General features: G+C 38.4%; 1 protein-coding gene across 6 annotated transcripts in view; it reads left to right on the plus strand.

Moving 5' to 3' along the window:
* CARF (calcium responsive transcription factor) overlaps positions 1 to 3,278 on the plus strand; it is a 96,715-nt gene extending 93,437 nt beyond the window's left edge. For 4 of the 6 annotated variants that reach the window (XM_030916688.1, XM_030916690.1, XM_030916689.1 and 1 more), the window contains 2 exons: positions 109 to 478; positions 1,563 to 2,039. In XM_030916688.1, the coding sequence (XP_030772548.1) occupies positions 109 to 478; positions 1,563 to 1,681 (489 nt within the window). In that variant the 3' untranslated portion in view covers positions 1,682 to 2,039. Of the gene's footprint in view, positions 1 to 108; positions 479 to 1,562 lie in introns of all 6 variants that reach the window. The other 2 variants (XM_030916692.1, XM_030916693.1) reach the window with 1 other exon arrangement.
* Positions 3,279 to 17,447: the final 14,169 nt, after the last annotated feature.

Genomic DNA, 17,447 nt, shown 5'->3' on the forward strand with positions numbered 1-17,447 from the left:
TACTCTTTTTATTTGTTCGGATTTTTTGATAAAAGAATAGTATATCCTATGAAAATATCATACATAGTAAATTCAAACATTTTGATGTAACTCTTTTTGGTTTAAAAGGGTTTGCAGTTACAACCAAGGTTCACCTCTCCTGATGAATCACCAGCTCTGATATCAGTAAATAACCAGCCATCCTCTAGTCCTTCAGGACTTCTGGATCCAATAGGAAGTGCTGTAATGAATAATAATTCTCTACTGCTTGGTCAAAGTCATAGCCTTCAAAGAGATACATGCCTAACCCAAAACAATAGTACTGCTTCCACCATGGGTAACCTTCCAGAACCAGATCAAAATCTAGTTGGAATGGACCAGCTGGTAGAAGTTGGAGGTGTTGAGGATACAGGGAATCTGGAAGGAACTGTTCATCGAATTCTGTTGGGAGATGTGCATACTATTCCAATACAGATTATAGACAACCACTCAGCTCTTAGTAAGTTGAAATCAATTTGTGATGTTATTGTTGTAACCTTTGTGGATTATCAACACTATTTTATACTATAAATAAAACTACTATTTCTTCCCAGTGCGTCTCTGATATTATATAAGTGAAGCAAAATTATGAGAGAGAAGGAGATTTCATTAGCCTGAGTTTTAGAACTTTTAACCTTTAATTTTTTTCTTCTCCTTATTTCTAATTATTTAGTGCCATAGAAATTACTGTTCCCTAATTACCTGTTTTCCATGGAAAATCTGTGGTAATGTGAAACCAGGAAGGTCATTTTAGAGTACATGAAAAAAATAGGAAAAAATTAAACAAGGAAAAATATTTTCATGCAAAGTTATTATGGAAGAATTGATATATACACACATACACAAAGAAAAGTGAAATGAAGTACGCATATATAAAGGTTAAAAGGAAGATTTTCATTTTTGGTTTTTTGTTGTTTTGAGACAGAGTCTCATTGTGTCACCCAGGCTGGAGTGCAATGATGCAATCACAGGTCACTGCAGCCTTGTTCTCCTTGGTTCAAGCAATCCTTCCACCTCAGCTTCCCAAGTAGCTGGGACCATAGGCACACGCCACCATAATGGGCAAATTATTTAAATTTTTTTTTTTTTTTTTAAAGAGATGGGGGCTCACTATGTTGCCCAGGCTGGTCTCGAACTCCTGGGCTCAAACAGTCCTCCCACCTCAGCCTCCCAAAGTGCTGGGATTACAGGAGTGAGCCACTGCACCTGGCTGAAAGGAAGATTTGGAATTACAAAATAAATGTTGAGTTGAAAGGGAACTAGTAAGACTTGGGCATTTAGGTTTAACCTAAGACCTTGTTACCTTCACTTTATTACTAATCTCTGTCAACATAGAAGTAAACTCTGTTAACTCCTACTTTATCTGTTACTTCTTTGCACACAAATTGTTCTGGATTGGGCACTTTTGTGGGAAAAGATTTGCAGTTTGCTTTGAAAAACAAAAGTTTTCACAGAAGTTATTTTTAGAATATAAAATATTTTCCCCTCTCTTCCAGTGTCATGAAATATATTAACTTTTAGGATTTTTCTGTTTGTTTTTAAAGTTGAAGAAAATCCAGAAAGTACCATTTCTGTGAGTCAAGTTAAACAAGAACCCAAAGAACCAGCATTGTCTATGGAAGCAAAAAAAATTGTGGACTATAAGAAATTATCTGCTATATAAATTATTGAAGCTTTTCAGAATTTACAACTCTGGTGACTTCTGATGTCTTAGAAAAGAAGGTGAATATAGTCAAAGCGTGGCATTGAGATAATTGGACTGAAGACCAGTTTGATGAGAAGCTTTTATTTAAAACTGATGTATTTATTGCCAGTTCCATATTTTTACCTTCCTTAAGAGATGTTTTACTCTTCTTATTTTGTGTAATTTTTGTGCTCTTTGATTATCTAATAAGGCCAGTATTTCAAAAGCTCTTTTGAACTTATCCACAGTAATACAGTCTGAACACAAATAATTTAGTTAACTTATCCTTGGAAATATTCAATTTTGGTTCTTACAAAACAGAAAAGAACAACAGCAACAGCAACATTGTGTGAATGTATGTTTGTATGTATGTATGTATATCATGAATTTTTTTAAGTTCTGAAGGAACTTGTTCTCTCTTTAAAGTTGTGAAGAAATTTTTAATTGCCGGACAGGTAAGAAAATGTTTATAATCTATCTCATTAAGAAAGATGAAGTATTAGATTTTACATCATAACACAAAGTCCAGCAGCTATATCTGTGGAGACTGTGCAGTTGTATTTTAGCCTCTTCCCTTCTAATTTTTGTACTTTTAACTACAAACCAACAGTATATTAATAGTTATCTAATAGAAATTTAAAGTGTCTTGGTAAGTACTGAGAATTTTTACTTGAATTAATCAGATAAGCAACAGAAATCAGCATATGTAGCATGGCTTTGTGCTAAATTGGAAGTAAAACACTATAGGTAGAAAGATGTAGAAATTGAGAGAATTGAAAAAGAATAATAGAATTCCTTGGTGTTTACAGATAATTTGGGAAACTTTTTGATGACAGCAGAGGATTTTTTTTTCCCCTTATTTTGTAATGAAGATCCAGTGCTGGTTAAAAAATAATTTGATTTGTAGTTACATTTTCTATGCCAGAGCTCTTACTGAATTGATGGGGTATTAGGATTTCTAGTATTTTAAGGTAAGTATTTATAGTTTAAAATTTAGTTTATATTTAAAACTTTAAAACATCTGATCTGGGATATTTTCTTTGTTAAGTAAGTATATTAACTTCAAATACCAAATAAGTACTAAGCAGTATATTCATTATAAGCATCTGTTGTCTAAAGATTGATGCTAGGCTGGACATGGTGGCTCATGCACTTTGGGAGACGTAGGTGGGTGGACTACCTGAGGCCAGGAGTTCAAGACCAGCCTGGCCAACACGGTGAAACCCCATTTCTACTAAAAATACAAAAATTAACTGGGTGTGGTGGTGGGCCCTGTAATCCCAGCTACTTGGGAGGCTAAGGCAGGAGAATCGCTTGAACACTGGAGGCGGAGGTTGCAATGAGCCAAAATCGCACCATTGCACTCCAGCCTGGGCAGCAAGAGAGAAACTCCATCTCAAAAAAAAAAAAAAAAAGATTGGTAAACTAGAAATATCAACTATAATTTCAGGAAATTAACCTAAAGGCTTTTGTTTCTCCAGAGACCATTTGTGGGTATATTTTATATGTTAAAAATAAAGATTTTAGGCCGGACGCGGTGGCTCAAGCCTGTAATCCTAGCACTTTGGGAGGCCGAGACGGGCGGATCAGAGGTCAGGAGATCGAGACCATCCTGGCTAACACGGTGAAACCCCGTCTCTACTAAAAAATACCAAAAACTAGCCGGGTGAGGTGGCGGGCACCTGTAGTCCCAGCTACTCGGGAGGCTGAGGCAGGAGAATGGCGTGAACCCGGGAGGCGGAGCTTGTAGTGAGCTGAGATCCGGCCACTGCACTCCAGCCTGGGCGACAGAGCGAGACTCCGTCTCAAAAAAATAAAATAAAATAAAAAAATAAAGATTTTAAGTGGATATCAATGTTTAATATTCAAAGCATGCACAATATAATATCAAATTTAACCTTAATACTTTACATGAATATGAGTCACTTTTGGCTTTTCTAAGTCCAGCCTCCCATTCTTAATTGATTTTGTTTCAGGTACATGACATGTATCTAATATAAAGTACTGTTATAGTAGAGGTAGGTGGAATTCTAATATTTGTTGCTCTTTAGATTTATATTTTATTTAATAAAAAGTTTATTATTTATACCCTTTTTAATGCAAAGCTAATATTTAGTTATATGTATGATTTTTAATAAAAATTACTTTTCTTTTTCCTATGAATTGAAAATATTTGATGTTGGCATTTTATACAGGCAGGTTGCCAAATTTGATTATGTTACACTAAGTTAAACACAGCTCTTAATTACCTCAAATCCAGATTTCTCTTAATCTATGTGTACATAAAAGGAGTAAGTCCAAATTAATTTATAGTTTAGTGTTGCACTGTAGGTAATATTCTTTTCATTTGTTATTTCTAGTTTTTATGGAATCCTTTTCTTTCAAGATTCTAAATAATAAATCTTTACCTCTCAGTAGTGGTAATAGTAGTAATGGTTTATTATTAGCTATTTCACCAATTGAACTCAGTCTTTTGGAGACATTCCTTTCTTTTTTGATGTTGAGCTGCTAAGAAGTGCTTGTTAATATACAAATTCTAGTCAGTTACCTGTGAGGATGAGATGTGTCAGAGGACTCAAACCTTGGTATAGTTAGAAAAATAATATTTTTCTCACTTCATTCTATGTGAATGTCTCTTCTGATACTGTTTTTTAATCAGACAGAAGGTTACAGAGCAACTTTCCCACAAATAAACCAAAAAACAAAACCCCACAAAAACCAAGAGCATGAAGAAAAGTTTAAATCCCTAATTATATACTCTTTTGGTTTTTAGGTAGAAACTGGAGCTATCAATATTTTCATGTAAGTATTTCAATGAGTAGCTCTTTAAAAATGGTTTTTAAATGAGATTTAAAAAATCCATTGTCATCTAAATGCATGTTTAGTCACAGTGTATCAGTATTGTGTTTAAAGGTGCTCAGCATCACTTTTTGAAAACTGTGTTTACATATTTAAAATGTTTAATTATTTTGAAATGTATAGAGTATTAAATACAAGCTCCTAAAATTTTCAGTATCTATATTGGCTTTCTCTAACAGCTCTACAGCAAAGTTTGACATGTTTTTTGTGTGTGTCATGTATTGTAAGGTGTAATATCTGTAGGCGTGAGTTGGACATTCAAAATTAGCAGTAAGAAATTCACAATTACAGCTCAGCTTATTTATTCATTATAGTTTTCACATTCCCAACTTCCAAGTGAACTTTATGTATACTACAGTGAATTATAGATAAACACAGCCATGGTGGATCTTTCCCTCAATAGTGATTTTCTGTACAAACAATTAGTATACTTAAAAGGAAAAGCTTTTATGTCTTATGCAAGGTAAATGTTTCCTAAATGTCACAAAAGTGATAGAAAACGTAGCTTTTGGGATCTGGTCCTGCATTAGAGTTTCTAATTCTGAGGCCCACCAGCTTGTGTTTCATCTTCTTTATATCCTGTCAGAATACATACTTAATCATGTGGGTATTAGAAAGATGTTGTTTAACTTGTACCAGGTTTAAAAAAAAGAAGTTTAAAAAATGTATGTATATATATATAGCAACTTGATGTATAGTGTATAATGTCCTTGTTATCATGTATTTTTTTCATTAAAAATCCTTTTTTTTCTTATACTTGTTAGTTTTCTTTTTATATTTTTCTTAGAGATAGTGGCAATTTTGTTCATCTTGAAGATGCTGAATAAACACTTGAATACCTGAGAATTTTGGCCAGAGATTTATGTCGTTTGGAAGCTGAAAGTTTTAAGCATAACTACCAGTAACTCCTGTTAGCATTACATTTTGGAGAGATATATATGCATTTAATACCCTGCAACTCAGCCAAGCATAAACATTTTAAAACAATGTGTGTAATAAGTAATTATTTCCGCCCCCCCCCGCCATGTTTTGGCACCATGACATTTTCAAGTACAGCTTTATATTTTAGGAGTAATGGCAAAGTATGTGATCAAAAGAGAAGGGATTATTAATTTTTCCCTCTTTGCTTTTTTTTTAAACTTTTTTCCACTCTGTACCTATTTTTGAGCACCTTGGAAATCTTAATCTCTCCAGAAGGGATACTGCATTGGCTCTTCTCCATCAGCTGGCTTAGACATCAAACATTTTTGAATCATGTACCAGGAGGGATTTTATTTTTAAATATCTTTATTGAGATATAATTGAAATACAATAAACTGTACATATTAAAATACCCAATCTGATAAGTTTTGTCATATGTATACAGCCATGAAGTCATCACCATAAGCAAGGTAATGAACATATTCATCATTCTCAAAGTTTCATAGTACCTCTTTGTGATCCATTCTTACTTAATCCTCCTTGCCCCCGACCCCACCATCACCAGACCACTGATCTGCTTTCTTTAAGATCAGTTTGCTACAAATGAAATCATAGTATGAACCTTTTTTGATCTGGCTTTTGTCACTCAGCATAGTAATTTTGTGATTTGTCTATATTGTAGCATTTATGAATAAATCATTTATTGCTGCTGAATAGTATTGCATTTTATGAATATATCATAATTTGTTTATTCTTTTGATGATAGACATTAATAGTTCTAGGCTATTATGAATAAAGTTTCCATGAACATCTGTGTACAAGTCTTTGTATAGACTTATGCTTTCATTTCTCTTGGGTAAATATCTACGAGTAGAATGCCTGGGTCATATGTTAGGTATACATTTAGCTTTTTAACAAACTGCCAAATGATTTTCCAAAGTGATTGTAACAATTTATATTCCCACCGACAGTGTATGAAAGTTCCAGGTTCTCTATATCCTAGCCAACACTTGTTATGAACAGTTTTTAGGTTTTAGAGATTTTAATAGGTGGGTAGTAGTATCTTACTGTGGTTTTAATTTCCATTTCTCTAATAACTGACCACTACTGAGCATCTTTTCATGTTGTATTTGCCATCTCTATCTCTGTATCTTCTTTATTGATGTGTCTGAAACTTTTGCCCACTTTTTTTTTTTTTTTTAAAAAAAAAGACCGGGTCTTGCTCTGTCACCCAGGCTGGAGTGCAGTGGTGTGATCTCAGGTCACTGTAACCTCCGCCTCCCAGGCTCAAGCAATCCTCCTACCTCAGCCTCCCTAGTAGATGGGATTACAGTCATGTGCACCATGCCTGGCTAATTTTTTGTAGAGATGGGGTTTCACCATGTTACCCAAGCTAGTCTCAAACTCCTGGGCTCAAGAAATCCACCCACCTTGGCCTCCCACAGTGCTGGGATTACAGGCACGAGCCATCATGCCCAGCCTCGCCCACTTTTATTTTTGTTTTCTTATTTGTTTTTTATTCTTTTTTTAAAAACCACAACCAGCATCATAGCTCACCCACTTTTAAATTGTTTTCTTTTTTTTTTTTTTTGGAGATGGAGTTTTGCTCTTGTCACCCAGGCTAATGTGCAATGGCATGATCTCAGCTCACTGCAACCTCCGCCTCCCAGGTTCAAACAATTCTCCTGCCTCGGCCTCCCAAGTAGCTGGAATTACAGGCACCCACCACCACACCTGGCTAATTTTTGTATTATTAGTAGTGACGAGGTTTCACCATGTTGGCCAGGCTGATCTTGAACTCCTGATCTCAGGTTATCCACTCACCTTGGCCTCCCAAAGTGCTGGGATTACAGGCATGTGCCACCACACCCAGCTAATTTTTGTATTTTTTAGTAGAGATGGTGTTTCGCCATGTTGGCCAGGCTGGTCTCTGCACTCCTGACCTCAGATAATCTGCTGGCCTCCCAAAGTGCTGGTGCTGAGATTTCAGGCGTGAGCCAACGTGCCCAGCTCCACCTGTGCTTTCAACTGACTACAAATCTGAGAGGTTCTCACATCCCCTTTTAGGTTTGATAATTTGCTAGAACAACTCACAGAACTCAGCAAAGTGCTATACTTACAACCACAGTTTTATTAGAAAGGATACAAACCAGAAATGACCAAATGAACAGATACATAAGATGAAGTCTGTGAGGGTCCTGAATGCAGAACCTCTGTGCCCTCTCCTTGTAGAATCAGGACATGTTATTCACTTTTCATATCAATATATTCACCAACTAGGAAGATCTGCTGAGTTTCATGTCCAGAGTTTTCATGGGGGTTTTATTACATAGGCATGATTGGTTGAATCATTGGCCCATGACTGAACTCATTCTTCAGTCCTCCTGTCTTTCCTGGAGGACAGAAGGCTGGGTTGGTATCATTGGCTCAAAGCCCCAACCCAACCCTCTAATTAGATGTTTGGTTTTTCTAGCATGGCCAGCTCCCATGCTGTCTAGGGGCCCACTATGTGTCATCTCATTGCATATACTCAGATGTGATTAAAGGCGCTCATGAATAACAAAGACAGTCATAGTAATTGGGAAATTCCAAGATTCACTGTCAGGAACCATAGACAAAGGAAAGTCAAATTCTTTATTATATAGCAGTGTAATGCGTAGTTTTGTTGTTTTAATTGTGGACACCTACTTTAGTCTCAGATTTGTTACCATGTCATTATGCTAGGTCCATCTCATTTTTCTTCAAGGCTATTGTGTGAAGTGCAACATGTTTTATATATTAAGTGTATTAACCCTCTGTTACTTTTCCTGGTTTGTAGTTTGCCTTTTAATTTTGATGACTTCTATGCTTAAACAATTCTCCTCCTTCAACTAGAAAGCAGATAAACATTTATCTAAAATTTCCTATAGCTTTTCTATGTGTTTTTAGTATAGTGAAATTATTTTGTTGCGGAGGATAAGTTTAAATTGATATTTTTTCAATTAACCAATCTTCCCAACATGATGGGTTTTTCTTCCCCTCTCTTCCAATAGAAACCTAACTCCCAACACAATGGAATGAATTTTTCACTTTTTTATTTTATTTTATTTTATTTTTGAGACAGAATCTCGCTCTGCCGCCCAGGCTGGAGTGCAGTGGCGCGATCTCGGCTTACTGCAAGCTCCGCCTCCCGGGTTCACGCCATTCTCCTGCCTCAGGCTCCTGGGTTCAAGCAATTCTCCTGTCAGCCTCCTGAGTAGCTGGGATTACTGGCGCACGCCATGAAGCCTGGTCAGTTTTTGTATTTTTGGCAGAGACAGGATGTCACCATATTGGTCAGGCTGGTCTCGAACTTCTGACCTCAGGTGATCCACCCACCTTGGCCTCCCAAAGTGCTGGGATTACAGGCGCGAGCCACCACGCCCGGCCAGTTCTTTATCTTAATGCATGATATGTGTCTCTGAATAGTTCTTTATTATACAGGGGTATCTGAATTTTAGATGCTCTGGAAGATGGCTGTCTTTTTGATGTGGATCTTTGGACTTCCTAAAGTGGATTTTCATGTGAACCACAAAACCTACAAGTTGGATCATCATAAACATATGCCCCTAAGTTTGGTGAACATTTTTGGTCATTTTTGTATGATTCAGTTAGAGACTTGATTTAACTTAACTTGATCAACTCAAGGGAAACTTACCTTGTGTTTGGCGATCCAGATTTAAACTTAATGTACTGTCTTGTCTAATGTCATAACTAGATTTTCTTCTATGTTCCACTTAATTTTCAATTTTCATGTTAGAACAAATTATTTGATAATCTTAGGTACATTTAAAGTCATTGGGTAACTACATGTGATTCAATAGTGACACTAAGTAAATATCTTTCTTTGGAGTCAGACAATTCTGCCCTTTCCAGATGACCTGGGGAAAATTATTGGCCACTTTGGACCTCTTTATCTAAAAAGAAGTGGGACACGAAATCCCCCATTCCTTACAACCTGCCTACTCGTTTCAAAGGTGAATTTAAAAAGTGAAAAATTTGGCCAGGTGCGGTGGCTCACGCCTGGAATCCCAGCACTTTGGGAGGCCGAGATGGGCAGATCACGAGGTCAGGAGACCATCCTGGCCAATACGGTGAAAGCCAGTCTCTACTAAAAATACAAAAAAAATTAGCCGGGTGTGGTGGCGGGCGCCTGTCGTCTCAGCTACTCAGGAGGCTGAGACGGAGAATTGCTTGAACCCAGGAAGCAGAGGTTGCAGTGAGCCGAGATCGCACCACTGCACTCCAGCCTGGGCAACAGAGTGAGAGTCTGTCTTAAAAAAAAAAAAAAAAAAAAAAGACTGAAAACAGTGGGTTCAAATAGGAACACCAAATTGAAGGTCACGGGGAAGATGTTGATTTGAGATCATGTGGCTTCACACAGGCAAATCCATGCATTGTGCTTTAGGGTGAGCAGCATGGATTCATTTGTTTGAATGGTGTCAATGATGGTTAATGAATTTTAGGAGGAACTCTGAGGAAGCCAACTGGTTGCTAATACAAATTTCAGTGGAATAGTATCTTTTCCCTTTTTTCTCTTCTTGACTCTCAATGCCAGGGCACTTTGAGAAACTTTTATACTTAAAACATTGAACATTAAACTGAAAAGATGGAGCAAAATAATACAAATTACAGCAGTTGAATCAAGTAGTTAAAATCCAGAGATATCAAGCCAATGAATAAGACAGCATTTGTGAAATACTACATTAGCAATATTGAGATGAGTTGAAGAACTTTTAAAAAGGTGAACTAAGGCTGTAAGATTTTTGAGAAGTTGAATCAAATCCAGAGTTGCATGCAAGGAAAACCTTGTGTGTTTTTACTGCTGTACTAATAGTTAAAACTGTAACTATTCTTGTATTCTCCAGGGCAGATATGAAATGACCTTCAGTCCTAGGAAACTATCAAAGCAATTTATCAGTTGGTATGCCATGACAGCATTGAAGCATGGTTTGTAGAAAAACCTGTTATATATACTATATATCATTTGAGTTTTGTATTTTTCTCATAAGATAGGATTTGTTACTTTATTTTTATTTCAAAATGTATACATGTTGCTCAATTTTTCTTCACAAAATTTCTGTGGATAGAGCCAAGTGTAAATATTATTTTCTTATTTAATAGCTGAAGACACTGAATTATAGGGAATAAGTGACATGTTTATTAGTATTACATGTATAAATAATTTGGAGTTGAAATTATATAGACATAAGAACTTGCAGATAGTGTCAGACTGCTACTACTAATACTTAGGTGAGTAATTTTTATATTTGAGATTAAGCCACAAACATTATATCTTAGATTCTTAAATTTCCTTACTTGGCCTAGATTTGAAATAATTCTGCTCATAATAAAGGATTGAAGACATTTATTTTAAAGAGAAAATGAGCAGACATGCACAGAATACTTGTTATAAAAAGGGAATTATATTAACTTCTGAAATATTGCATGGACTTTGTATATAGACATAAAATTACACAGCGAATGACAATATGTTTAGTGATTTATTTTTTCAGTAACATATGTAAAACCTACAATACAGCCAGGCGCGGTGGCTCACGCCTGTAATCCCAGCACTTTGGGAGGCGGAGGCGGGCAGATCACAAGGTCAGGAGATCGAGACCATCCTGGCTAACACGGTGAAACCCCGTCTGTACTAAAAATACAAAAAAAAAGTAGCCGGGCGTGGTGGCGTGCATCTGTAGTCCCAGCTACTAGGGAGGCTGAGGCAGGAGAATGGCATGAACCTGGGAGGCGGAGCTTGCAGTGAGCCGAGATTGCACCACTGCACTCCAGCCTGGGCGACAGAGCAAGACTCTGTCAAAAAAAAAAAAAAAAAAAAAAAAAAAAAAGAACCTACACTACAAACCTTAGTATTTCAAACAGTAGTGTAAAAAAGAATTACCTAGCCAGGCATGGTGGCAGGCGCCTGTAATCCCAGCTACTGGGGAGGCTGAGGCAGAGAATTGCTTGAACCCAGGAGGCGGAGGTTGCAGTGAGCAAAGATCACACCACTGCACTCCAGCCTGGGCAACAGAGCAAGACTCAATCTCAAAAACAACAACAACAAAAAATTACCTAATGACTTGCTACCTAGCAACATGCACTTTCCTTTTAATTTGCCTACCCTTCCCCAAGCTTAGCAGCATTTGGACTGTCAACAATGCTGGAAAGTAAAGATGTTCTTCATTTAACATATATTACTTACAAAGTTCCATAAAATAATAGATAACTTTTCCTTTTTGAAAAAAATTCAGAGTCTCACTCTGTCTCGCAGTCTGGAGTGCAGTGGGGCGATCATGGCTCACTGCAGCCTCAAATTCCTAAAGTCAAGCTATCCTCTCACCTTAACCCGCTTTTTATTTATTTTTTATGTATATTTTTTGAGACGGAGTCTCACTCTGTCACCCAGGCTGGAGTGCAGTGGCGCAATCTCGGCTCATTGCAGCCTCTTCCTCCTGGGTTCAAATGATTCTCCTGCCTCAGCCTCCCAAATAGCTGGGATTACAGGCATGTGCCACCGCGCCCCACTAATTTTGTATTTTTAGTAGAGTTGGAGTTTCACCATATTGCCCAGGCTGGTCTCAAACTCCTGACCTCAGGTGATCTGCCCACTTCAGTCTCCCAAAGTGCTGAGATTACAGGCATGAGCCACTGCACCCGGCCCTTAACCTGCTTTTTAAAATTTTGTGTAGAGACTGGTCTCTCAATATGTTGCCCAGGCTGGCATCCAACTCCTGGCCTCAGGTGATCCTCCCACCTTGACCTCCCAAAGTGTAGAGATTACAGGCGTCAGCCACCATGCCCAGCTAGATAACATTTTTTGAGTACCAGATGCTTTATAACTTAATCCTCACATCCAGCCTGAATATTATTACCCCAGTTTTATATAAAAGCAAATAAATTCAAAAAGATTAAATACCTTGCCCAAGTTCATGTATCTAGAAAGCCAAGAATCTAGGATCTGAACCTGAAACTTTTTATTCCATAGACCATGTTATAACCGGATTTAACTCTTAACAATTCATGAACTATTAAAATTCATCATAAGGAAGAATACATTTATTTATTTATTTAGAGACTGAATCTTGCTCTGTCACCCAGGCTGGAGTGCAGTGGCGTGATCTTGGCTCACTGCAACCTCCATCTCCTGTGTTCAAGCGACTCTCGTGCCTCAGCCTCCCAAGTAGCTGGAATTACAGGCGCCTGCCCCTGTGCCTGGCTAATTTTTGTATTTTTAGTAGAGACAGGGTTTCACCATGTTAGCCAGGCTGGTCTTGAACTCCTGACCTCAAGTGATTTGCCCACCTCAGCCTCCCAAAGTGTTGGGATTACAGGTATGAGCCACTGTGCCTGGCCAATAATTTTTTCTTTAAATGTTTGTAGAGACATGGGTCTCCCTATGTTGACCAGCCTGTCCTTGAACTATTGGCCTCAAGGGATCCTCCCACCTCACCCTCCCACAGTGTTGGAATTACAAGCTACCGCATGGGCTACAAATTTCATGTTATGTATTTTACAGTTAAAAAAAAAAATTGCTACCCAGAGATCATGCAGATACGATCTACTAAAAGCTTTACAGTTTTGCCTTTTTTTTTTTTTTTTTTTTAACGGTCTACTGTCTACCTGGAGTGGTTTCCTGCATATGGTTTTGCATGGCAGGTGGGCCCCAAAATTGGGACTCTACCTGGGAAAGTTCTTGGCTTTGCCTAGGAAGGAATTCAAGGGCTACCCTATAGGCCTGTGGAGAGTAGCAGCTCAGGGGCAGTTCTGAAGTCACATTTATACCCACTTTTAATTACATGCAAATTAAGGGACAGGTTAGTCTGAAATTTCTAGAAAAAGGGTGGTAACTTCCAGGTCGTTGCCATGGAATGAGTAACTGTCATGGCACTGGTGGCTGTGTTTTATGGAGAAGCGCTTTCGCCTCTTCCTTGTGTCAGCCAGTCTTTGATCTGGTCCAGAGTTGAGTCCCGCCTTCTACTTTAGTATCAGAGGGGTCACGTCTAGGAGCTCAAGCCTGGGACAATGGTATGCATTCTTTGAATCATCATTCTAGCCCTGTGCTGGATCTACAAAAAATTCCTGGAGCCATCCACATACTCTGATTTCTCCTTTTCTTCATCATTTATGGCCTAGTAAAGCTATGCAGGAATCCAATGGCAAAGTAGACTATAAGGATGCAGACATAAATGGATTACCAACAAAAGGGCCAACAGAAATCTCTGATAAAAAGACTAAGGTGATTTTTCTAAAGGATTTCATCATTTTGAAAATGGACCTGATGGCCAGCATGGTGGCTTACACCTGTAATCCCAGCACTTCAGAAGTGCATTAGTTGGTTTTTATGCTGCTGATAAAGACATACCTGAAACTGGGCAATTTATAAGAAAAAGAGGTTTAATGGACTTACCCTGGAGAGACCTCACAATTATGGCAGAAGGCAAGGAGGAGCAAGTCACATCTTACTTGGATGGCGGCAGGCAAAGAGAGAGAGCTTGTGCAGGGAAATTCCCGTTTTTCTAAACCAGATCTGGTGAGACTTATTTACTATCACGAGAATAGCTCAGGAAAGACCCACCCCCATGATTCAGTTACCTCCCACTGGGTTCCCCCCACGACATATGGGAATTGCGAGAGTTACAATTCAAGATGAGATTTGGACACAGCCAAACCATATCAAGGGAGGCCAAGGCAGGTGATCACTTGAGGCCAGAAGTTCGAGACCAGCCTGGCCAGCCTGATGAGACCCCATCTCTACAAAAAATACAAAAATTAGTGGATGTAGTGCGGCACACCTATGGTCCCAGTTACTCGAGGCTGAGGTGGGAGAATTGCTTGAGCCCAGGAGGCTGAGGTTTCAGTGAGCAGAGATCATACCACTGCACTTTCATCTGGGCAACACAGCAAGACCCTGTTTCAAAAAAAAAAAAAAAAGGACTTGATAATATGAACCACCTTCTTTGTAATCCTCTCTGACCTTTTTCTCTGAGATCAGAATTCAGGATTGATGAATTAGGTATTTACCTGATACTAATCAGGAGATTGATGGAATCCATATTTAAAATGTTATTAGTTATATTTAATGACTTCAATCCTGAATTCCTTTTTCTTTTTTTTTTTTTTTTTTTTTTTTTTTTTTTTTTGAGACGGAGTCTCGCTCTGTCGCCCAGGCTGGAGTGCAGTGGCCGGATCTCAGCTCACTGCAAGCTCCGCCTCCCGGGTTCACGCCATTCTCCTGCCTCAGCCTCCCGAGTAGCTGGGACTACAGGCGCCCGCCACGTCGCCCAGCTAGTTTTTTTGTATTTTTAGTAGAGACGGGGTTTCACCGTGTTAGCCAGGATGGTCTTGATCTCCTGACCTCGTGATCCGCCCGTCTCGGCCTCCCAAAGTCCTTTTTCATTAATGTACGTTTTGTTTCTATTATTGCTGTTTTAATAATATGATTAAATAGAAGGTTTGTGCCAGTAGATGCTCTTGTTACTAAATCAGTACTTTAAAATCTTTGGTTCTCTGTCATTCATGCCTATGAATTTGACTACTGTTTGCTCTAATTTCTTTGGGCTCTTCTAATTGGAGTGGAGTAGAGTTTTAACTGTGAAACAGTGCAGTGAGTCTGTGCAGTGAAATGAAGGGTGGAGTTTTGGGGGGTGGTAATGATGTGAAACATAAAGATATAATTACCATCTAACACAATGAAGCTGCTTGTCCATAAGAGTAGTAATTATTAAACTTTTATTTTATTTTACTATTTTATTTTATTTTATTTTGTAATTTTTGAGACAGTATCTTGCTTTGCCACCCAGGCTATAGTGGAACAAACACAGCTCACTACAACCTTGACTTCCTCAACTCAAGTGGTCCTCCTGCCTCAGACTCCTGAGTAGCTGGATATGCCACTGAGCCTGGCTAATTTTTGTATTTTTTGTAGAGGCAGGGTTTCGACATGTTGCCCAGGCTGGTTTGGAACTCCTGGACTTAAGTGATCCTCCTGCCTTGAGTTCCTAAAATGCTGGGATTGCACGGGTGAGCCGCCAAGCCCTGTTGAAACATGTTCTATATAAATGTCTAATGTAATTACAAAATTCTAATTCTTGTTGCATTCTTTTTATCCCTACAAATGTATTAAACATTCGGTTTAAAAAAGTTTTAAGGCCAGGCACGGTGGTTCACACCTGTAATCCCAGTACTTTGGGAGGCTGAGGCAGGTGGATCACTTGAGGTCAGGAGTTTGAGACCAGCCTGGCCAATATGGTGAAACCCTGTCTCCACTAAAAAATACAAAAATTAGTCAGCCGTGGTGGTGCATGCATATAGTCCCAGCTACTCAGGAGGCTGAGGCAGGAGAATTGCTCGAACCTGGGAGGCAGAGGTTGCAGTGAACCACGATTGCACCACTGTACTGTAGCCCAGGTGACAGAGCAAGACTCTATCTAAAAAAAAAAAAAAAAGTTTTAAGTATACAGTTCATTGATATTCAGTGCATTCACACTGTTGTGCAACCATCACCACTATCCACTTCCTGATTTTTTTCATGCCAAACTAAAACTTTTTATGCATTAAACAATAACTCCCCATTCTACCTCCACCCCAGTGGTTCTCTTTTTCTAATAATAAAGTGATCTTTCAATATCCACTATAACATCCAAAATCTTTTAGTAGGATAAGAGTGGATAACTGCAAACAAAAAAAGATATAATTGGGAAACTAGGCTTTTGTGATGTCATTTTTATTTCTAAAAAATATTCAAATAAGGACATGTCCTTTACAGAGACTGTTTGATTTCTCATTAGGAAACTTAAAACACAAGTTAAAAAAAAAAAAAACAATTTTTTTCTTAAATATTCTGTCCTTTTCCTTCTAAATGTATACTGAAACAAACTTGATTCATTCATACTTATTTCCTTATCTTATAATTTCAGCTTTTCTTTTTATACTCAGGGTCTCACCCTGTTGCCCAGACTGGAGTCCAGTGGTGTGATCATGGCTCACCACAACCTCTACCTCCTGGACTCAAGGGATCTTCCACCTCATCTTCCTGAGTAGCTGAGACTACAGATGTGCACCTCCATACCCAGCTAAATTTCTTATTTTTTATTTTTTGTAGAGACAGAGTCTCACTATGTTACCTAGCCTGGTTTCAAACTCCCGAACTCAAGTTGTCTTCCCAAAGTGCTGGGATGACAGGCTTGAGCCACCAAGGCCCGCCCTCAACTTGAAGATTCAGGTGGTACAAGTGCAGTTTGTTACATAGGTATATCGAGTGATACTGAGGTTTGGGATACGAATGATCTGGTCCCAAAGGAAGTGAGCATAGTTCCCAATAGTTTTTCAGCATTTTCTCCTATCCCACCTTCCCCACTCTAGTAGGCTCCAGTGTCTGTTGTTGCCATCTTTATGTCAACGAGTACCCAACGTTTAGCTCCCATTTATAAATGATAACATGCAGTATTTGGCGTTCTGTTTCTATGTTAATTCACTTAGGATAATGGCGTCCAGCTACATCCCATGTTGCTACAAAGGACATGATTTCCTTCTTTGTTACGGCTATGTAGTATTCCATTGTATATGTGTACCACATTTTCTTTATCCAGTCCACCATGATGGGTACCTCGGTTGATTCCATGTCTTTGCTATTGTGAGTACTGCTGCAGTGAACGTAACAAGTGCACGTGTCTTTTTGGTAGAATGATTTTCTTTTGAATAGATGCCCAGTAACGGAATTGCTGGGTTGAATGGTAGTTCTGTTTTAAGTTCTTTGAGAAGTCTCCAAACAGCTCTCCACAGTGGCTGAACTAGTTTACATTCCTACCAACAGTGTATAAGCATTCTCTCTTCTCCACAGCCTTATTTGTTATTTCTTTAGGGCACCATTTTTCATCTGATTATTCACAGCTGAAAAACCATAATCTTCTTGATTTACCTTTCTATTTTATGGTGATGAATC

This window comes from Rhinopithecus roxellana, chromosome 14, assembly GCF_007565055.1.
Source record: "Rhinopithecus roxellana isolate Shanxi Qingling chromosome 14, ASM756505v1, whole genome shotgun sequence".
Lineage (NCBI taxonomy): Eukaryota > Metazoa > Chordata > Mammalia > Primates > Cercopithecidae > Rhinopithecus > Rhinopithecus roxellana.